The sequence below is a fragment of the Lucilia sericata genome, unplaced genomic scaffold (assembly GCF_015586225.1).
Source record: "Lucilia sericata isolate MDLA Ls3-8-SP2 unplaced genomic scaffold, ASM1558622v1 Contig001224F_arrow, whole genome shotgun sequence".
Lineage (NCBI taxonomy): Eukaryota > Metazoa > Arthropoda > Insecta > Diptera > Calliphoridae > Lucilia > Lucilia sericata.
This window is the reverse complement of record NW_023995184.1, coordinates 116,267-140,549: the sequence shown is the minus strand read 5'-3', so window position 1 is coordinate 140,549 and position 24,283 is coordinate 116,267. Positions and strand designations below refer to the sequence as shown.

Sequence of the window (24,283 nt, the reverse complement as noted above, 5' to 3'; positions counted from 1 at the left end):
AAACACATCGAAATATTGATCATAGACCCACAAAGTATATATATTCTGGGTCCTCATGTAAATTCTAAGACGATCTAGCCATGTCTGTCCGTCCGTCCGTCTGTCTGTCTGTTGAAAGCACGATAGAGTCCGAATGGAAAGAGCTAGAGGGTTGAAATTTCACATAAATATTTCTTATAGGTAAGGTTTGTTTGGTATTAGAAATGGGGCAATATCGGTCCACGTTTTCGGATAGCCCCCATACAAGTAGCCCCTCGAAAAGCAGCTTTAACAGCCATAACTTGTTTAAAAATACGAATATAGCGATGAAATTCGACATAAGTAAGTTTCTTATGATCCAAAATCACTATGCAAAATTTTATGAGGATCGGTCCACAATTTACCCTACCCCCCATATAAGGTCCCCTTCAGAAAATGACTTTAACGCTCATTACTGGCTTAAAATACTAGTATATAGATGAAATTTGACATAAGTAAGTTTCATACGAGTCAAAATCTATCTAAAAAATGTTATGAGGATCGGTCCATGATTGACCGTACCCCCCATATAAGGTCTCCTTCAGAAAATGACTGCAACGCTCATTAATGGTTTAAAAATACGAGTGTAGCGATGAAATTCGACACAAGTAAATTTAATACGAACCAAATTCTGTCTACCAAATTTTATGAGGATCGACCCATAATTGACCCTACCCCCCTGTTCATTTTAGAAATTAATTTGAAACCCTATTTTCTATTCCCTTTATACTACGTTAGGATTTATCTAACTACTTCTTTTTTCATCTTTGAAAAAGTGTAGAGATAAATTCTAACTAGTAAAACCGCTAACGGTATAAAGTAATTCGCAACTAGTTGCATAGTTTTTTTTTTTTTGTTTTTTTAAAACACTTGTTAAGTGAACGCCATTACAACCACTTGGTTTAGTGCGCAACCCCTTTTGAGAATCTTTAAGGTAAATATAAATTTAATAAATAAACTTTTTTTATTGAAAAAAAACTTAACTTTCTTGTCTTTTTATTTCTTTTTTTGCACACACAAAAACATTTGGTCCGATCGAGCCGGATTTTTGAAGCCGGATTATTTGAAGCACTCAAATTAATTTTCTTGTGTATTTGGTTTCTTTAAGATCGCCATCTTTTCTTCGAAAGAAAAAACCACCACCATTTCATCCACCAACATTAATAAAAAATTTGGATTTATAAGGTGCGTAATCTTTGAATTTGAGTGATTTTATTACAAAGAAATTTAAAGTGCATATAAAAGAATAAATATAAAAGAAAGACAAAAGAACAAGTCTTGTTTATTAAATTTATATTCACACATACACAGAAAGCTTTCTTGTGTATTATTGTGATTGATTGCTTTGCCAACTGCCTTTTTTTGTTTGACATTAGTGACTACCTTTTTGTCAGTGCTTAATATATCTACCGTGCATTTGTTTACATAAACGGACAGACATAGTGAAGATAAAATAAAATTAAAAGAAAATTTTTAAGAAAGTGCGAAAAATAAATTTAATAAAATCGGGTGTGAAAAAATATTAATTAAATAATAAAAATAAAATATAACAATAAATATAATAACAAATAAAACAAAGAAGAAGTGAAATAAATAGAGAATTTTATGTTTATGTACCTTGTACATAATCTTTATATACATACATACAATTATCTGCTTCTTCTTCCGTTTTGAGTTGTTACCCTACGGTCGGTCGGTTTGACTAATATTAAATTTGGTTATTATTTAAATATTTTTTCACAGTTTTTAATAAAATTTGTATCAAATTTGCAATTTTATTAAATTATTTGTTTCCTTTGTGCAATTTAAATACGTTACGTAATAATAAATCGTGATAAATTGAAGTCTTTTAAATAAAGATAAAATTAAATTGAATTAAATTATTAAATTTATTTTATTTAATCGCATTTATATTAAAATAACTATGTCTGTGCCTGCTCTTGCTCTCTTTATTAGAGCTTCTGATGCTCTCATAAGCTTTGAAGCTAATATGAACAGTCTTAGGGAAGAAAGACTCACTGTTTTTAGCTTAGAGGTTCATTCCGATGAATTGAAGGTTTTAATGAACGAGGTTAAGTCAACCTATCAGACATATCTAGACTATTTAGCTACTTCGGACACAACAGAACCTGCTGATATAGATGTCGTATCATCAAAGTATCAGGCGACTTATAATGCATTCGTTAACTGTTTATCGAATATTAAAGAACAATTGCACACCTATGTCCAAACTCAAAAGACTAGTGATTCTCCAGTAGTTAGCCAGAACAATACTGAAACTCACCATAGTTTAGTAGTACCGCCCTGCGATGTTGAGACCTTTGACGGAGATTATCTCTCTTGGCCCGCTTTAGGGATCTATTTACTGTGTTATACGTAAATAATACTCGTCTCACCAACATAGAAAGGATGTGTCATCTTATACGTAAGACTAGTGGTGATGCAAAGGAAATAGTAGCTAAATATCCTATTTCGCATTTAGGATTTGACATGGCGTGGAATAGCCTTAGGGCTGCTTACGAAAATCCACGTATGTTGGTTAACAACCAACTTAAATCTCTTTTTAATCTTCCTATTATTGAAAAGGAAACTTCTGAAGGTCTCAAGACCATACAAAGAGGTATAAACAGTTGTCTTTCGGCCTTATCAATATATAATGTTTCGACGGAAAATTGGGATCCGATAATTGTTTTCCTTTGTGTTCAACGACTACCCGATAACTCTGTTACCTTATGGGAACAAAGTATAAAAGACAAATTCGTATTGTCTGTTTGGAAAGATCTGGATGCATTTCTGACAGAAAGAATTCAGACCTTAGAATGTCTACGTGACATTAGGGAAGTCCCACAATCTAAAAAATTATCGACTCCAAAGGTGAAGGCGCACCATGCCACTTCATCTTCTTCCCTTTCTTGCATTTTATGCAAGAATCAAAGCCATTTTCTGCGGGATTGTAAGAGATTTAAAAAACTTTCGGTAATGGACAGATTCTCGACTATTAAGAAACATCACTATTGCATTAATTGTTTGTCACGAAATCATGAAGTGAAAGATTGTAAGAGTCTGCATTGTTGTTCTATTTGTAAAAAGAAGCACAATACTATGTTACATAGAAATGTGCCTACTTCAGAGGATTCAAATGGAAGTTCTAGAACTTCTAATTCGGGTCCGAGCACAAGTGCTATATCACAAGCTGCTCTATCTATACCCACAGATTCTTCTCAAGTAGCAACATCTAACAGCTCTAACACCTCAGCTCCTATTAATAGACAGGCGTTTTATACTTCGCAAAACCAAACCGTATTGTTAGGAACAGCGATGGTGAATATTCATCACCAGGGTATGACGTACCCAGCTCGTGCTCTCATTGACCCTGCTTCGGAATCATCGTTTATTTCCGAAAGAGTACAGAATCGTTTAAGAATTTTGACGCAATCGACGAATGCTCAAATATCTGGTATCAACCAGGCGAATTCTGTAATATCAAGGAAATCGTGTTCCATTTATATTGGCACGCCCTTGGACTCTTCAATTGTTTTGAGTACAGTAGCTCTCGTTTTGCCAACGATCTCTGGTGATTTACCCTCATTTGTTATATCGAATGAGTATCGAAATGATTTGCCAAATATACGTTTGGCAGATACTAACTTATTTGATTCTAAACCAGTAGATCTACTCTTAGGGGCAGATTTATATCCACGAATTATAATGGGTTCAGTTAGAAAGGTTTTAGGGACATTAGTGGCTCAGAAAACTATTTTCGGCTGGATTATTACTGGTCCAGTTCCTCAGTCTTCAATTCAGGTATACAGCACTAGAGTTGAATTTTCTGAAGAAGATAATATAAATAGTACCTTACTTAGATTTTGGGAAATAGAGGAACCTCCTAAACGGAAACTTATGTCAGCACATGATCGTATGTGTGAGGACAATTATAAGAAAACTACTCGTAGGGATTCTACTGGTAGATATGTGGTAACATTACCATTTAAACCTGAATTTCCCGAGACGTTAACTTTAGGTCAGTCTAAACAGAATGTTAGGGCGCAATTTATACGGACAGAATCCTCTCTCTTGAGAAATCCTGTCATCAAGAATATGTATGATGACGTCGTTAAGGAATATTTAACTTTAGACCATATGCGTCCAGTTAAAGACTCTCCTTCATCTTCTTGCTACCTGCCTCATCATCCAGTTATAAAATTGGACAGAAAGACCACAAAATTACGTGTGGTTTTCAATGCGTCGAATAAAACGTCTAACGGCAACAGTCTTAACGATTGTTTATTTGTGGGACCCACATTACAGGCAGATCTCGTTCTCCTGATTTTACGTTGGCGCTTTTTTAGGTTTGTGTTTAATTGTGATATAACACAAATGTATAGGCAGATTAGACTTGATAGTTCTCATACTCCATTTCAACGAATTTTGTTTCGTGATTCTCCGACGGAGGAAATTCAAGAGTATGAGTTACAGACTGTAACCTTCGGTGTTAATTGTGCACCTTATCTTGCCATTCGTACCTTGGTACAATTGGCTGAAGATTCCGAAGCTGAGTACCCTCTAGCGGCGAAAATACTTCGGAAATGTATGTACGTCGATGACGTATTAACTGGGACTCACGAGATCTCAACCGCTTTGATCGCTCGCGATCAACTTATAGCGGCTTTAACATCAGCGGGTTTTGTTCTTAGGAAATGGACTTCGAATGAGAAAGCCATCCTATCTGGTATACCCGTTGAGCATTTAGTAGATGCCAAACTATTGACATTTATTGAGTCAAGTAGCTCAAAAACTCTTGGGTTACGGTGGAATGCTCAGTCGGACTCTTTTTATTTTAATGTGGATCGTATTTCGATGCGATCAAGTCACACGAAAAGGGAGGTACTATCTATAATAGCTAGATTATTTGACCCTGTTGGATGGTTAGGACCAGTCATTATTGTCGCTAAGATGAAGGTTTGGCAGGACCAGATAGATTGGGACGCAGCTCTTAAGCCCGCTACTGAAGCCGAATGGCAAAAATTTGCTGCTTCATATCATGAAGTAAACGACATCCAGATTCCTAGATGGGTTAATTATATACCTAATTCTACAGTGGAGCTTCACGTCTTTTCAGATGCATCTGAAAAAGCTTATGCAGGGGTAATTTACGCTAGAGTCGAAAGACCTAATGGCGAAATTTATACCCATCTGTTAACTGCTAAAACGAAAGTAGCTCCCATCAAATCAATTTCTCTACCACGACTTGAACTCTGTGGTGCACTTCTTGCGACGGATCTGTTAAAATCCGTATTATTCGAAATTGACATCCCATTATGTCAAATATATTGTTGGACTGATTCTACAATCGTCCTTGCTTGGCTGAAAAAGGACCCTTGTTCATGGGCAACCTTTGTAGCCAACAGAGTTTGTAAAATTCAGGAAGTGGTCGGAAGACATAATTGGCACCATGTCAAATCTGACGACAACCCAGCAGACTTGGCAAGTCGGGGTATTTCACCCTCTGATTTGATACAGAACAATCTATGGTGGCATGGTCCAAATTGGCTTCGGGAAAAAAGCACTACCTGGAATCTAGGAAATTTGGCTTTATTAGATACGGACTTAGAGGCTCGTGCAGTAAAATCGCATGCTTCATTTTTTTCGAATTATGAAGACATTCTTGAGAGATTTTCTTCTCTTGATAGGGCAATTCGAGTGTTAGCCTATGTATTTAGATTTTTCTATAATACTCACTCGGCTCATAAAAATCAAAATTCCTTTGAGTCTACCATCGTGACAAACATTGAGGTTAAGAAAGTAAAACTACGATTGGCCATTTTGGCTCAAAAGGTAAATTTTGTCGAAGAATACCAATGTCTTTTGGATAAAAGACCACTATCTTCGAAAAGTCCTTTATTGACTTTGAATCCATTTCTGGATAATGAGGGTGTTATGAGACTTAATGCTCGTTTGACAAAATCACCTTCATTAGTCTATACCGAACGGCATCCCATATTGTTGCCATATTCTTGTCGCTTTACCCGTCTTTTGATTGAGTTCGTACATACGATTTCTATCCACGGTGGAAATCAGTTAATGCTCAGGATCTTAAGGATCGAATATTGGGTACCTCGACTAAAAACACTAGTTCGAGCTGTTATTAATCGGTGCAAACGGTGTATTCTTGACCGTAAGCGCACCTGTACCCAAATAATGGCAGCATTACCCCCCGAACGAACTCAGATAGGCCGACCGTTTACGACAACTGGAGTCGACTTTGCTGGGCCTTTTGACATAAGAAACTTAAATAGTAAATCGTGTCAAACTTTAAAGGCCTACGTTTGTATTTTTGTCTGTTTTGCGACTAAGGCCATCCATTTAGAAGTTACTTCAGATTTATCAACTGATAGATTCTTGGCCGCTTTTAATCGATTTATATCGAGACGAGGTTGTCCCACTACTATGTTCTCCGACAACGGAACGAACTTTGTGGGAGCTTCGCGTGAACTGGAAAGGGATTTTAGAACATTTTTGTCAGAAAGTCGTGCTCGGATGTGTTCCACTTACGGTATTAATGGACTAACTTGGCGATTTATTCCAGCAGGCGCTCCTCATATGGGAGGCCTATGGGAAGCGGGAGTTCGAAGTTTTAAACTTCATTTCCGTAAAGAAGCTAAGTCCGTGAAATATACCTTTGAGGAACTATCGACGGTTCTCGCAAGAATTGAGGCTTGTCTTAATTCGAGACCGTTGTGTCCAATGAGTGATGATCCGAATGAGCCAGTAGCTCTTACTCCTGGTCATTTTTTGATCGGATCACCAATACTAGCTCCACCGGAGCCTTCTATATATGAATCCCCAATCAGTCTCATAAATAGATATATGAAAGTCAAAGCGCTATCCCATCACTTCTGTCGACGATGGAAGGAAGAATATCTATCAAATCTTCATAAAAGATATAAATGGAAATACCCTGAACGAGACTTATCTGTAGGTGACTTAGTAGTTATAAAAAATGAACAAATGTCTCCGACTTCCTGGAAACTAGGTAGAGTTGTTAAAACTTATCCGGGAAGTGATGAACATGTTCGCGTCGCTGACATACGAACAGAAAATGGCATAATAAAGCGACCAATCACAAAATTAGTCGTTTTGACTAATGAAACATTATAAAATTAAAAATATTAAATAACTTTCCTTGTTCCTAGTACCATGGACGCTTTAACCATTGCGATGGAAGATGCTCTCTTGGAGTCGGACAAGGAAGTGATGGAGGTAGAGGACCAGGGATCTAAGGATACTCCAGTGCCGGATCCAGTACCTGTTTCAATAACTGGTCCAGTAACTGCTCCAGTAACTGCTCCAGTAACTGCTCCAGTAACTGCTCCAGTAACTGCTCCAGTACCTGCTCCAGTACCTGCTCCAATACCATCTCCAGCCCCTACTCCAACACTTGCTGTGGCATCTGCTTCGGTACCTGCTTCAGCACCAGAGTTGCTTACATTAAAGGTCGCTTCGGTTGAGAAGTCTTCTGAATCTACCGATCCAGACCCGGCAGCAGCTCCCACAACCGCAAAGGCGTCAAATGTGGAATCCTCGGGCTCGAATGTGTGTAAGCAATGTAAAGGAAGACACCCGCTGTATAGGTGCGCTAGTTTCCGAAAGTTGTCTCACGAAAAGAAGCTCAGATTTGTCGTTCTACATCGACATTGCTACCGTTGTTTATCAACAAAACACCTGGCTAATGAGTGCAAGTCGTTGGTGAAGTGCAACATATGCCACGACAATCACCACTCTCTTTTGCACTCACCAGGAAAAGGTCAAAAGAAGAAAGACGCGAAACCTAAACCCCATACTTCAGCGCAGTCAAAAGCGAAATCGATTCCCTATCCCGTCCAGGCTTCTAATGTGCCATTAAGACATGCTATTAACCTGTCTCCGACCTTAAGGTCCGAGCGGTTTTAGACTTGTGTTGTCCGATGTCTTATGTTTGTGAGTCCCTAGTCCAGCAGCTTAGGCTGCCTGTCTCGTCTGCGAACGGCGTTAATATATGTCGTTTGACTATCGGCTCAATATACGCGCCTCACCCTCAACTAACGTTGTCTGCAACAGTAAGGAAAATGGTCGGTATTCGTACTCCACCGGAAAATATTTCCAACGACATTTTAACTTTATTTGACGGGATTCAGTTAGCTGATCCCACATTTAATCAGTCGGGACAGGTCGCGTTGGTTTTAGGGCCAGAACTAAGTGCTTCCATTATTAAAGGAAAAATCCATTCTAGCCCGGGTCTTCCACTTGCCCAATACACGTTATTTGGATGGGTCATTTCCGGCCAATCCCCTTATTAAGAAACTCTTGAAACTCCCCTTGTTGCTTAACTCTATCCTAAAACGAGTGTAACATAAGAAATAAAATAAATAAATAAAACAAACAGCTGAATTACTGCACTAAAATAGGACAAACAAGAAATTAAGCAAAGTTATTTAAGAAATAATAGCAAAAAGGCAAATGAAAAATAAAAACAACTAAAGTGAGACAACAGATAAGAAATATGAAAAGTTAATATGTGCATGATCAAATAAGCAGCTGAATTAGTGTATTGAAAAGTGATGCCTAAAGCAAAGTCGAGAAAAGAAGAATAAAATAAAGCACGCTGAAAAAGAAATTTTCTAAAAAACAAATCAGTTGAAACAACGAGGATAACATAAGAAATAAAAACACAAAGAAATAAACATACAGCTGAATTACTGCACTAAAGTGAAATAAATGAATACAGCAGAGGAAAAAAAAATAAAGCTGAATAACTAATAATGAAACAAACATATAAAGGAATAGAAAAAGCCATATCGCACAGCTGAATTAATACTTATGTATCCAAATGAAATAAAAAAGAGAAAATGAAATAAAGTGAACTGAACTACTTAAATAAAATTAAAACACGGTAAAAAAAATAAACAAGCTGGCCGGTTAAAAATTTTAAAAATTTTTTGTTACTTAAGAATACATAATTAAAAATATACATATATATTAATAAAAATGCCACCCAAAGTTGCTATATCAAATGCCAATTGTACAAAGTGTAAAAATCCTCTTAAGCGAACTGATGAGGTTATTAAATGTAGTTTTTGTAAAAAAAGTCTACATATGAATTGTGCAATTGAAAATTCACCTGGTTTAAATCCTGATGCAGCCAAATATGTAAGTAATAACAGTGAAGATATACTATACAAATGCATGTTGTGTAAATCTAAAAAAGAAATAAACCTAAGTGATATTGCTGAAAAGCTCTGCGATATGGAGGCACGTATTCAAGACATTCCGGTGCAAATATCTGCAGAAATGTCCACTAAATTAGATGACATTTCCAACAAACTTAACAGCTGTGTGGAAAAAGTTAACACACTAGAAAAAGAATCCTCTGAAAAATTTAAGCAATTGGAAATGGAGAACAACTCTCTACGTAAACAAATAAACAGGGCGGACATAATTGTTAATGGAATACCAACAAAAATAAAATCCAAAAATTTAATTAATGTAATCATGGGCATCTGTAAACACTATAATATCGAATTAAAGGACACGGAAATTAACACTATTTGTTGGATTCATAATAAAAAAGCTGTATTAATTAAATTCAACAACATAGCCAAAAGAGACATTGTTATGCGAAAATATCAAGAGAAATATGATTTAAAACTAAATCAAATTCGTGGAATATTTAAAGATATTGACGATAACAAGGATGAAAACTCAGTCGAAACCACGGAACATGAAGATTGTGACATTGAGGCAAGGGTGTTCCTGAACGATAATTTAACTGCAGCGGCATCAAAACTAAAATATCTTGGCAGAAAGCTCATACGAGAGAAAAAAATAGAAAGATTTAAACTACTAAACTATGATTACCCAAAAGGAAAAATTACATTTAAAAATGGATCTGAGAAGATTCTAACGTTAGAAGAATGTGGAGCCTTATTAAATTAAATTGTACATTTATATATTAATTGATTATTTACATTTCATAATATGTTTAACATTTTTCTTATACATATTTTTCTCGATTTCTTTATATTATTTTACTTACATGTTCCTTACCATATTTTTATCTAAAATTGTATTCTACCTTTTTGTGATTAATACTATTTTTTTTTTTCAATTATATCTTTATCTAAAATTGTATTCTACTTTTTGTGATTAATACTATTTTTTCTCAATTACATTCTATTATTACTCGTTAATTCATTATTTTATACTGTTGTTTTCCTTATATTCTACACGGTGTTAATAATTTTTATTCTCAAACTATAAACACACATAAAATTTAATCAATATTATAAATTGTCATAATTTTTATTATTACCATTATAAATATATTTGTTTCTTTCTTTAAATTTCTTTTATTTTTTTTCTTTTTCTTTTGATATATATATATTTTTTATTTTTAAACATACAAAAAGACTAAAACTTGTTTAATTATAACTATAAAAATAATGATTTATATTATTGAAATAAAATATGTAAAAATGATAAAATATCAAAAAATGTGAAATAAAAGTTAATTTAAAGATGAATTTTTCAATTATTTTTCTTATACAAGATATACAACAAAATAAATAATAAAAATCCATAGAACATTGTATAAACCAAAGAAAATAACTACTTAATATTGCACTCTGAAATATAAAAATATGCTGAATTAGTTTTTTTTACGGATTACGATGTTTATTTAAAATAATAAATGTCAGTATTTCAAATTTATAGTATAATATTAGTTAGAAATATTAATTACTTTTTAAGTAATGTTCTTTTTGCACGAATATGTATTTTCTTTTACATTGAATTCATATGATAATAATATAGGTCCTGTAGCCAGTGATAATACAATATTAAGAAATAAATTAATTAAAGGTAATCTTAATATCGGTCATTTCAATGCGCAAAGCATTTCCCCATCTAGAAATTCAGCAAAAATAGAAGAAGTAAGGCAGATTTTGCAAGGATGCTACTTAGATGTAGTTGGAATTAGTGAGACGTGGTTCAGAGAAAGTTTACCGGATATGGCAGTAAGTATTGATGGATATAAATTATATCGGAATGATAGAATTATCAGAAAGGGTGGCGGAGTATGTATATACATTTCTAGCAAACTTAAGTCAAGGGTTATACATAAAGTCATGGATGAAGGTATCTGTGAAGCACTTATTATTGAAATCGAAATTAATATAACTACGAGGATACTTGTAGGAGTTATTTATCTACCTCATGGTAGATTTGCATTATGCGAAAATCTTATTGATGATTTGTCGGCTCAGTATGGATATAGTGTATTTATGGGAGACTTTAATACAAATATATTTGAAAATAGTGCATTGGTAAGAAATTTTTGTAATGATCACAACCTACACTTAGTTCATAACAGTTTGCCAACTCATTTTGATAGTCACTATCATGTTACCAAACTTATAGACTTTTTCTTAATATCTGACATTAATATTCTTGAAGTTTCAGGACAGTTTCAAATTCCGGGTCTAAATTCTCACCATGCTCTAATTTACATATCGATATCTCTTAAAATGAATTACTCCCCTGATTACATATTTCATAGAGATTATGCGCACATTAATTTGACTAACTGTGAAAGAGATATACAATATATAAATTGGGATGGTATTTACGGAACTTCTGATACTAATAGTCAAGTAGATCAGTTTAATCACTTTATATTAAATTTATATAATGACCATATTCCTATAAAAAAAAAATATATACGTAGAAATGAAAACTGGTTTAATTGCAGGGAGATAAATGAGGCAAAGGAGTTAAGAAATTTAGCATTTAAAGCTTATAAGGAAAATATGAACAGCAATTGTTGGAAAATTTTTTGCAAGTACCGCAATAAACTGAAAATGACTATAAGGAAAATTAGAAAAAAAGCGGCCAAACAATTTTTTAGTGCTGAAGTACCAGGTGGAATTTGGGATAAACTGAAATCTACGGGTATTATAGCTAAGGGAAATTGTGAAAATTTTCAAGATTTAGACATTTTAAATAATAGTTTTATAGTACCGGAAGGTGATTCTATTAGAGATACATTTATTTATGACAATAGAATGAACAATGGTTTTGATTTTGGAAGGTTTGATGAAAATGATGTTATTCACGCTGTATCTTATATTAAATCAAAATCCATTGGTCCGGATGGTATATGCATTAGATTTCTACGTATTATCCTACCTTATATTATTAAACCTCTCACACATATTTACAATACAATTTTGATGACTAATGCATATCCAAATAATTGGAAACTAGCTAGAATAGTTCCAATTCCCAAGATAAGAAATCCTAGGCATCTCACGGACTTTAGACCTATAAGTATCCTCCCAATCTGTAGTAAAATAATGGAAGTAATGATGAATAAACTAATTGTAAATTACCTGGACCAAAATATTCTAATATCGCCGCGTCAGTCGGGATTTAGAGCTGGTCATAGCACAACCACACTAGTCTTAGATGTTACTGAGAAAATTAGAAAAAGCATAGATCAAAATCATGGATCTGTTGTTGTTTTTCTAGATTTTAGGAAAGCTTTTGATTCCATTAATCATGTATTGTTATTGCGAAAGTTACGCAATCAATTTAAGTTCTCTAATTCAGTTTGTAAATTGATACAATCATTTCTGTGTGATAGGTATCAATTTGTGAAAGTTGATAACAGATCATCAGGATATGCCAGGATTTATCACGGTGTACCTCAAGGCTCCATTATGGCTCCGTTACTGTTTATGATGTTTATAAATGATCTTCATAGCTCAATTTCTTTCTGTAATGCACAAAATTATGCAGATGATATACAGCTGTTTGCTAGTACGAATGGGAATATATCCATATCTGATTTCATTAATTTATTTAACTATGATTTAAACCTTATCTCTATGTGGTCAGATGAAAATAAACTATCCCTAAATCCCTTGAAAACGTATGCAATGAGATTTGGTAATAGTACTAGATACTTACCACCGCTAAAATTAAATGGAGTAGATATTGAATATGTATCAAAATTTAAGTCCTTGGGTTTTCATCTTGATGATCAGTTATCATTTGAAAATCATATACATAATATTATTTCTAAAGTATCGATGACTCTTAAGAAAATAAATACACTTGGATATTTTTTTCCCTTTCAAATTAGGAAACTAATTGCTAAAACTCTGATAATGCCTATATTTATGTATGGTATGGAGATATACTCATCCACATCAGCAGGAAATATTATTAAATTGAGAAAATCCTTTAACAGAGTTATACGATTTGTCTATAAGTTAGATTTTAGAGCACATGTGTCAGCTGAAACTAGAGACTTTCTTGGGTTAGATTTTAGGGACTTTATAGATTTTAGATTAATTACTCTGTTTTACAAAATAAAAAAAAATGGAAGTCCTCAATATCTACAAGATCTTGTTTCTTTTTCTCATTCAACACGAACATCTGCAATAATATGTCCCAGAATCAATACTCTTTATATGCACCGGTCATTTTCTGCCAGAATATGTAGGCTATGGAATAATATTATTCCTTATGATGCTCGCAATTTTTCACAAAACTTACACAACTTTCAAGAACTATTTAAGAATCATGTATAATAAACATCATAAATTTGGCTACTATGGACTTTACATATTATTATTTTAAATCTTTATATACATATTCGTGCAATTAGAATTAGTTATAAGTTTAAATAAAAAAAAAATAATATATATTTATAAAATTTATTTACACCTACTCTATAAGACATCTATGTAATTTATAGGCCAAACAAGGCTTTTTTTTGATTACTAATGAATTCAATAAAAAAAAAAAAAAAAAAAAAAAAAAAAGACAGATAGAAAGACAGATAGAAAGACAGATAGAAAGACAGATAGAAAGACAGATAGAAAGACAGGGATAGATAGATAGATAGATAGATAGATAGATAGATAGATAGATAGATAGATAGATAGATAGATAGATAGATAGATAGATAGATAGATAGATAGATAGATAGATAGATAGATAGATAGATAGATATAGATAGATAGATAGATAGATAGATAGATAGATTAGCTCGCTCGCTCGCTCGCTCGCTCTCTCGCTCGCTAGCTCGCTCGCTCCCTCCCTCGCGCTCGCTCCCTCGCTCTCCTCGCTCGCTCCTCGCTCGCTCGCTCGCTAGCTCGCTCGCTTCGCTCGCTCGCTCGCTCTCGCTCGCTAGCTCGCTCGCTCGCTCGCTCGCTCGCTCGCTCGCTCGCTCTCTCGCTCGCTCGCTCGCTCGCTCGCTCGCTCGCTCGCTCGCTCGCTCGCTCGCTCGCTCGCTCGCTCGCTCGCTCGCTCGCTCGCTCTCTCGCTCGCTCGCTCGCTCGCTGCTCGCTCGCTAGCTCGCTCGCTCGCTCGCTCGCTCGCTCGCTCGCTCGCTCGCTCGCCTCGCTCGCTCGCTCGTCGCTCGCTCGCTCGCTCGCTCGCTCGCCGCTCGCTCGCTCGCTCTCGCTCGCTCCTCGCTCGCTCGCTCGCTCTCGCTCGCTCGCTCTGCTCGCTCGCTCGCTCGCTCGCTCCTCGCTCGCTCGCTCGCTCGCTCGCTCGCGCCTCGCTCGCTCGCTCGCTCCTCGCTCGCTCGCTCGCTCCTCGCTCGCTCGCTCGCTCGCTCGCTCGCTCGCTCGCTCGCTCTCGCTCGCTCGCTCGCTCGCTCGCTCGCTCTCTCTCGCTCGCTCGCTCTCGCTCGCTCGCTCCTCGCTCGCTCGCTCGCTAGGTCGTCGCTGCTCGCTCGCTCGCTCGCTCCTCGCTCGCTCGCTCGCTCGCTCGCTCGCTCGCTCGCTCCTCGCTCGCTCGCTCGCTCGCTCGCTCGCTCGCTCGCTCGCTCGCTGGCTCGCTCGCTCGCTCGCTCGCTCGCTCGCTCGCTCGCTCGCTCGCTCTGTGCTTCGCTGCTCGTCGATGCTGCTGTCGCTAGTGCAGCGCTGTGTTCCGTGTCGCTCGATTGTGTGTAGCTCGAGTTGTCTATTTCGAAAGCGTCTCTTTCTTCTAGTGTGTGGCAGTTCAGTCTGTTTGGTGTGGACCTGAGTAAGTTTGGTGTAGGCAGAGTCCAACTGTAGAGACTGAGTCTTAATTTTTCTAACTAATTAAGAACTAATTTTGATAGTGCAAATCTAGGCTTTATCTAATATAGAGATTTTTGGTCTGAGTTTGTATAGTGTAGACGAATACTGTGTAGACTGAATTTATCAATTTTAGACAGAGTCTAATTCTGTCTGTTGTAGACAATGTCCTAGTCTGTATTCTATAGACAAAGTCTGAATTTTTCTAGCGTAGATTAAGATAGATAAGATCATTTTCCAGTTGCCATATTAAAGGGTATTTCATCAACGCATTTTATTTTTGATATTTCCCGAGAAGTTGTGACGTTAAATTCATTTACATTTTAAAACGTCAATCGCATCTTATTGAAGTGCGTCAGAAAGCATCTTATTGAAGTGCGTTAGAAATCTATAAATTTTTCACAACAAATTAATAAACATTCCATTTTATATCCGTTGAAGCCACGTTTCCATAAATCATATTTCAAATATTTAACTTTAAATTGAAGACAGATGTGAAATTTAAAACTTTTTTTAGGTAAGAGAAACCATAGTTGAAATTATAGATCTTAAATATGTTATATATCTACAATATGGCTTCTGAAACAAGAAATACTTGAGCTGTAATGTTATTTAATCCCATAACAAAATTAAATTTTATTTTAAATTCTAAGAAATTTTATTCTGGGGAAAAACCTGTTAATAAATTAATTATCGTACAATATCCCAAAGTTACAAAAATTACAAGAACTATATATATTTACGTATTGCTACACTTGAACTTTGACCTTTGGTAGGTATACTAGCGCAGATTAACAATATTAAAATATAATTAAATATATTTTGTATGTTTAGCTTAATTTAAAATTAATTTGTTTAAAATTGATTGACAATGAAATTATTTTCATTTAATATAAATTTGAAAAATCATTTTATAAAAAATTTTATCTTAAAATTTGTTTTTATATTGAAATATTTTTACTATCAGTATATTATGAAATTTTCTTTTTTTTATTAATATTTACAAAAAAATAATTAGTAATCAAAATTACCACTAACAATTTATTTTGTTAAATAAGCATCAAATTACAATTTCCGCATAAATTAGCAATTTTTTTTTTTTTTTTGTAAAAATAAGAAATTAATATTTAGCTACAAAATATTACATACATTAGGCTATAATTAAACAAAATTTATTTGTGTAATTATAGTAATGTTTATAAACATTAAATAAGTTTGTATAAGTAAAATTGTGATATAATCCTTTGAAAAATTGCAGGGATTCCTTTGAAAAATTGCAGGGATTCATGTTTGACTGTTGTATATATAAATTAATTATTTATAGAATAGATAAAGGTCGATTTTATCTTGTGTAGATATAGTCTGTAGCTGTATAATTTAAACATAGACATTTTAATTTTAGTGTAGACAAAGTATGTGTGTTGTATGCAGAGTCTATCTAGTGTAGACAGAGTATAATTCTGTCCAGTGTAGAAAGAGTTCGTGTTTTCCTAATGTAGACAAAACTTGTGCCTGTCTAACGTAGACAGAGTTTTGGTTTGTATAGAGGGAACAATAAAATAGTTTTCCTAGTGTAGACACGGTCTGATTCTATCTGGCGTAAACTCGGTTTGAATAAATATAGTAGATATAACTTAATTGTTTATAGCATAGACAAATATTGAATTTATATAGGGTAGACAGAGTCTGTAGCCTTGTAAAGTAGTCAAAGACATTTTCTATTTAGTGTAGACAAAGTATGTGTGTTGTAGACCGAGTATTTCTGGCGCAGGCCGAGTGTATCTAGTCTAGACAGAGTATAATTCTGCCTGGTGTAGACCGAGTTTTCTTAATGTATACAAAACTTGTATTTGTCTGATGTAGACAGAGTTTTGGTCTGTGTAGTTTGCCTAGTGTATACACGATCTGAATCTATCTAATGAAAACTCAGTTTGAGTCTCTTGTGTAGACAGATTCTGAATATGTCTGAAGTAGAAATAATCAGAGTTTGTCTAGTGTAAATAGGCCAAGTGAAGACAAAATTTATCAAATTTAACAGGGTCTGATTCTGTCTGGTGTGAAAATCGTCTGAGTTTGTCTGATCTAGGTAGAATAGCATAGATTAAGTCTCAATTTTCATAGTATAGACAGAGCCAGAGTCGGTCTAATGAAGAGAGAGTTTTGGTCGGAATTTGTCCAGTTTAGACATAGTCTGATTAAAACTGATGTTGTCAGAGTCAGATTCAGTCTAGTGTAGACAATGTCTTAGTCTGTCTGGTGTAGAAAGATTCCGTCCAGTGTAGACAGATTTTGTCCAATTTAGATATGATTCTTTTAGATTATGATTCTGTCTGGTGTAGACAGTGCCTCAGTATGTCTGGCGTAGACAGAGTCAGAATGTTCTGTTGAATATAAAGTCTCAAATTTCATAGTGTTAGTCTACACTAATGTAGAGAGTTTTTATCTGAGTTTGTCCATTTTAGACTGCGACTGTCTGAGTTTGTCTGTTGTAGGCAAACTTTGAATTTTCTCAGATTAAGTAACAGTTTTCATACTGTAGACCGAGCGTGAGTCTGTATATTGTTGAGTCTGAGTTTGTCTAGTGTAGACAGATACAGTTTCTATTAAGTACCTGTAGAGTCAGTCTAGTGTAGACAGTTTATATGCCAACCTATTGTAGACTGATTCTTTCCATTATTGATGGAGTTTGTCCAGTTTAAACAGAGTATGATTCTGTCTATTGTGGACAGTGTCACAATTTTTCTAGCGAATGTTATGTCTGAGTATTCCCAGTGTAGACAGAGACTGAGTCTGACTAATGAAAACATTATTTTGGTCTATGAAGTGGAGACAATGTATTAGATCGCATAAGGTCTGACCGAGCCTTAGTATTTATTAAGTAAAGGGAGTTTTGGTCTGAGTTTGTCTACTGTAGACAAATTAAGTGTCAATCAAATATAGACAGAGTCTGTTTAGTGTAGACAGATTATATATCGACCTATTCTAGACATATTCTGTCCAGTGTAGACAAAATTTGTCCAGTTTAGTCTGGTGTAGAAAGAGTTCGTCTAGTGTAAACATATTATATGTCAGTCTATTCAAGACATATTCAGTCCAGTGCAAACAGAGTTTGTCCAGTTTAGTCTGGTGTGGACAACGTCTGCATTTTTCTAGCGTAGATTAAATCTCAGTATTCCTAATGTAGACAGAGACTGAGTCAGACTAATGAAGATACAGTTTTGGTATATTAAGTGGAGACAATGTCAAAGATCGTAAGATGTAGACATCGTCTGATTCTGTCTAGTGCTTATTATTTAGTTAGAGACATAGTCTATTTTTGTTTAGTGTAGACAGAGTATGATGAGTCAGTCTACTGTAGATAGACTTTGATCCCCACTCATGTACAGTCAGCATTTTTCTGAAGCAGATTATGTTTAAGAGTTTATCTAGTGTAGACACTGTCTGATTCCGTCTGGGGTAGGCATTGTCAGAGTCTATTTCTGTTTCAATATTTTATAATTTCAATATAAGACCACATTGTTAAAACCAAAACCTATAAAGCAATTATCCTTCCTTGGCAATTACTTGCTTTTCAGAAAATAATTTCATTTATTTTTTTGTTTTCATGTTCCATTTGGAACATTTGCTCTCACAAATAGAATGCGTTAGCAGTTTTATTAATGAACCAAGTCAGCTAATTAACTTGGCCATATTTTTTTTTTCATTTTGTTTTTGTTGAACCACCAGTGTTGTATACATAAACACACAAACATACAATATATATTTTCAAATATAAAATGGCGAAAAAAATACGCATTATAATTAAAAATCAATTTTGTTCAGCGAGTAATTTTACAAAGACTTTATAAATATACTAAACAAATCAATCAATTAAATTCCAATTAAATACATTTAATATAAAATAATAACAAACGATTCTTTCAGATATATTGTGTAATAAAATAAAAAGGGGATTTTTAATTTGGCGTTTTCCTTTCAACTTTAAATTTAAATAATTTCCCAATAACTTTTATAAAACAAAATCCCCTCTCAATGTTAGATAAAATTAATTAATTAAAGTCATAATAAATCAAAATTAAAAATAAAAAGTTTTTCTTATAATGTAATAACGGGGAAATTTAAATGAAATACCACTTTATTTTATATAAAGAGGGTAATTTGTATAAATTTAACAATTACGTGCATGAAATTTTAATTATAACAAAATTATTCCTTATATACACACCAAAGTAAAGTAATTTAATTAAAGAAAATTTTATGTTTATAATCAAATTTATATAAAAAGTTAAATTGCTAAAAGTTTTTGCTATTCAAATAAAATTGACATTTGAAAACTTTAATCTATTTATGAAAAATGCAGTGACAAATATAACTTAAATTAGAGACTTTTCATTTTTTTTTTTTTTTTGGTGTAAACCAATACAGGTGAAAAATTATATTATATAGAACACATACATATATATTTTCTGTAAAAAAAAATTTTACAAACGTGACTTTTTTTAATCCATTACAATCACGATTTCATAGTAGTACATACAAATATATTATTGCTTTATACGTGATGCACTGTCATAATACTATTTTTATAGTTTTATTTCAAATTTTTAATAAACGTCAATATATCAAAGATTATTTGTTTTATGAATTTCAAAATACCTAAAAGTTGTGCATATTTTTTCCTTATTAAATATTCAAAAACATTTATATGGAAAAAGACCTTATTTAATATTAATTTAAAAGGAATTACTTTTAAAAGGAATTTATAAGTTAATTATATTTCTTAGATTGTAATGTTTTATTTTGCATAAATATTTTAATTAAATTTTTTTAGAAATTTAAAAAAAATCCAATTTTAAAAAAGAAATGTTCTTTAAACCAATTAAATAATCACATCAAAAATTATGAATTTTATATTGGTAGTTTATCTTAAACGTTTAAAATGCAAACCGGTGTAGACAGAGTAGAATTCTGTCAGGTGTAGGCAGAGTTCAAATTTTCCTAAATTAGACTGAGTATGTGTCTGTCTAATGTAGACAGAGTTTTGGTCAGTGTAGTGCACACCATATAATAGTTGACTTAGTGTAGACACGTTCTGATTCTATAGCCTGAGTTTGTGTAATGTTGAAAGAATTTTAGTCGGAATTTATCTAGTGGAAACATATAAAGTGTCTATCTAGTAGGGTTCTATAGTTGAAACGTAAAGTCGACTTTTCAACTTTTTGCATTTAGTAAAAGTCGACTTTTTACATTCGTTAAAAGTCTACTTTTTCGACTTTTATCATTGAATTAAAAGTCGATTTTAGATTTTTCGACGTTTAGTTGTTTATAAATAGTCGAACTTTTGACTTTTCGACTTTTTCCAAATTTTAAACTTCTTTAACTTTTAGACTTTTTGCGAATTTTTGACTTGACTTTTTTGTGCTTCTTCGACTATTTTCGAGAGTTTTCGACTATTTTAGAGATTTTTGACTTTTTACTTTTTTGAATTTTCAACTATTTTGACTTTGTCTACTATTTTTGAGTTTTCGACATTTTCCGACTATTTTCGACATTTCCTGACTATTTTCCGACTTTTTGATGTTTTCGACTTTTGTGCCTTTTTTCGAGTTTCTCAACTTTCTTACTTACTTACTTACTCTTACTTACGTACTTACTTACTTACTGACTTACTGACGTACTTACTTCTTACTGTACTTACTTACTTACTTACTTACTTACGTACTTCTACTTACTTACTTACTTACTTACTTACTTACTTACTTACTTACTTACTTACTTACTTACTTACTTACTTACTTACTTACTTACTTACTTACTTACTTACTTACTTACTTACTTACTTACTTACTTACTTACTTACTTACTTACTTACTTACTTACTTACTTACTTACTTACTTACTTACTTACTTACTTACTTACTTACTTACTTACTTACTTACTTACTTACTTACTTACTTACTTACTTACTTACTTACTTACTTACTTACTTACTTACTTACTTACTTACTTACTTACTTACTTACTTACTTACTTACTTACTTACTTACTTACTTACTTACTTACTTACTTACTTACTTACTTACTTACTTACTTACTTACTTACTTACTTACTTACTTACTTACTTACTTACTTACTTACTTACTTACTTACTTACTTACTTACTTACTTACTTACTTACTTACTTACTTACTTACTTACTTACTTACTTACTTACTTACTTACTTACTTACTTACTTACTTACTTACTTACTTACTTACTACTTACTTACTTACTTACTTACTTACTTACTTACTTACTTACTTACTTACTTACTTACTTACTTACTTACTTACTTACTTACTTACTACTTACTTACTTACTTACTTCCGCTTCGAACAATACTGTTTTATTTTCGATTCTATGAAATCTAAATTCAAGCTTAAATTTAAATAATTTTTTTTCTAAACAAATTAAACTTGATTGTTTTTCCTCTTTTGTAATAATCTTTTTTAATTTTATTTGTTTACCATTTTAACAGCATATTGTTGTTCATTTTGCACATGACAAATGAAAATTAATTTAATTAGGAAATGCCAGTTAAATAATTAAACAGTTTTAACACGTTATTTTACAAAACTATGTATTAATTCCCTACATATTTAACAAATATAATTAGAAAAAGAGAAAGTTATAATTTTTTTAACGCAACTATAAAAGCAAATTTAAAATGTATTATTTTTTTTTTAATTTTTAATATATTTAAAACAACTTTCAGTACAAATTTTAAGAATTTTTCCAATGTTCTCCAAATGATTATCATTTCATGAAAAATCATTTATTACTTGCTTGTTTAAAAACAAGTGAAATCATTTTACTTTAACTTTTAATAAAAAAAAAAATTTGAAAAAAAGTAAAAATTAAACGAGAAAAAAAAACGCCTTTAGTATTAAACGAAAAACGCCATTTACCAGCTTCTCTAAATGATTGCCACTGGCAACATCTCACGACATGAAAACCATTCATCATCATACAACTTTGCTCCATTCCATGGCATCATACTCATGGTACGTTGGCACTTTCAATAACTGCTGCTGCCGTCTGAATGCCGAACGCTCAGTAAATATATGAGTATAGAAACCATAGTACAGCCAACACCCTTAAAAAATTAAAATTGAAAAAATAATACCACGGTATTGGTATTATACATTTTTTTTATAATTTATTTTGTTTTTTTTTTTTTGATATTTTTATTTTAAAATATATTTTTTTTCAATTATGAAAATTTCTTTAAAATTTAATTAATAAAAAAAAAAACAGTACAGTGATATTATAATTTAAATTATTCATATGGTTTCTTTCGAAATATGTATTTTCTATTTGTTGGTTTATTTAAAAAGTCATCGAAATATCATGTTTCCTTTATTGCAATTTGCATTGTTAAATTTTTCAATTATGAAATTTGAAAGGATGCATGATAAATCTCTGTCTCTCTTCTCTGTCACTGTGACTAATGATTGATAAGACTGAGCGAACAATACAATAATGAAAAAAAGAACTATTTTCATATACATATTCACATTGTGTTGTTATTGTTAGTCTCAAAAGTCTTAAAAATATATTTGAAATTGAAGAGAATGCAATTTATTTTAAATGTATTTATTCCCAAAGTATCATAGTATAAACTAGTTTACTTTAGATATTTTTAACCACTGCACCTTAAAAAGAAAAGTTCTTGAATTACATTGATTTAAGAATTTTTAACAGTCTTACGACTGTTAAGAGAGCATTAGTTATCGGTATCATAATTCCCGAATCTTACAATCTGCACTTAAGAGCGAAAAGAGAAAAGGCCCACTTGTTTTAGCAATCATTTATCATTCTAACTTAACAAATATAAAATCAAGATTTGTAATGGATGTGAAGTTAAATTTCGAAATTTATTATCCGAGACAAAAACCATCAACATTAACAGAATTATGTTTAAATGCTAACAGAGCACTGTTAGGGTGTTTAGGATAAGGTGGGAGCATTCAAAATGGAATTTTGGACACATTCAAACACCAAATGGACCACTAGCGACGACAGCGGTAGCCAACCTCCTACACTCCAAAAATTAAAGTCACATATTAAATTTCTTTAAAATTATCCAATTGTTTAATCTTAAAAATCTAAAAAAGTTTACGGATGCAAATTTTCAAATCCAGGGGACCTGGAGAAGATGGGCGTATGGAACTTCATGGAAATTTTTAACAACCAATCTATCTATGATATTTAGTGAATAAAATCTTTCAAAGATGGAGATTTCATATCAAATTTTCAAAATTTTGAAAATTTCAATTTCTTGGGAAGAAAAATCTGAAATCCAGGAGACCTGGAGAAGATGGGCGAATGGAACTTCATGGAAATTATTAATAACCAATCTATCTATGATATTTGGTGGATAAAATCTTTCAAAGATGGAGATTTGATAGGAAATTTTAAAATTTTGAAAATTTTAATTTCTTGGGAAGAAAAATCTGAAATCCAGGAGACCTGGAGAAGATGGGCGGATGAAACTTCATGGAAATTTTTAATAACCAATCTATCTATGATATTCGGTGGATAAAATCTTTCAAAGATGGAGATTTGATAGGAAATTTTAAAATTTTGAAAATTTTAATTTCTTGGGAAGAAAAATCTGAAATCCAGGAGACCTGGAGAAGATGGGCGGATGGAACTTCATGGAAATTATTAATAACCAATCTATCTATGATATTTGGTGGATAAAATCTTTCAAAGATGGAGATTTGATAGGAAATTTTAAAATTTTGAAAATTTTAATTTCTTGGGAAGAAAAATCTGAAATCCAGGAGACCTGGAGAAGATGGGCGGATGGAACTTCATGGAAATTTTTAATAACCAATCTATCTATGATATTTGGTGGATAAAATCTTTCAAAGATGGAGATTTCATATCAAATTTTCAAAATTTTGAAAATTTCAATTTCTTGGGAAGAAAAATCTGAAATCCAGGAGACCTGGAGAAGATGGGCGAATGGAACTTCATGGAAATTTTTAACAACCAATCTATCTATGATATTTAGTTAATAAAATCTTTCAAAGATGGAGATTTGATAGAAAATTTTCAAATTTTTGAAAATTTCAATTTCTTGGGAAGAAAAATCTGAAATCCAG

General features: G+C 32.9%; 3 protein-coding genes across 7 annotated transcripts in view; all 3 read left to right on the top strand.

The window, feature by feature from the left end:
* Positions 1-1,039: 1,039 nt before the first annotated feature.
* Positions 1,040-8,957, top strand: LOC119610543 (cyclin-dependent kinase inhibitor 1C-like). The gene is made up of 2 exons (XM_037965808.1): positions 1,040-1,203; positions 7,212-8,957. Exon 2 carries the CDS (start codon positions 7,216-7,218, stop codon positions 7,966-7,968), a length of 753 nt encoding a protein of 250 aa, XP_037821736.1. The 5' UTR covers positions 1,040-1,203; positions 7,212-7,215; the 3' UTR covers positions 7,969-8,957.
* LOC119610536 lies at positions 2,428-7,176 on the top strand. The gene is made up of 2 exons (XM_037965795.1): positions 2,428-6,063; positions 6,337-7,176. Exons 1-2 carry the CDS (start codon positions 2,428-2,430, stop codon positions 7,174-7,176), a joined length of 4,476 nt encoding a protein of 1,491 aa, XP_037821723.1.
* Positions 8,431-24,283, top strand: part of LOC119610542 (transcription intermediary factor 1-beta) — a 46,143-nt gene continuing 30,290 nt past the window's right edge. For 2 of the 5 annotated variants that reach the window (XM_037965807.1, XM_037965804.1), the window contains exon 1: positions 8,434-9,204. In XM_037965807.1, coding sequence (XP_037821735.1) covers positions 9,043-9,204 — 162 coding nt within the window. In that variant the 5' untranslated portion in view covers positions 8,434-9,042. Of the gene's footprint in view, positions 9,205-24,283 lie in introns of all 5 variants that reach the window. The other 3 variants (XM_037965806.1, XM_037965805.1, XM_037965803.1) reach the window with 3 other exon arrangements.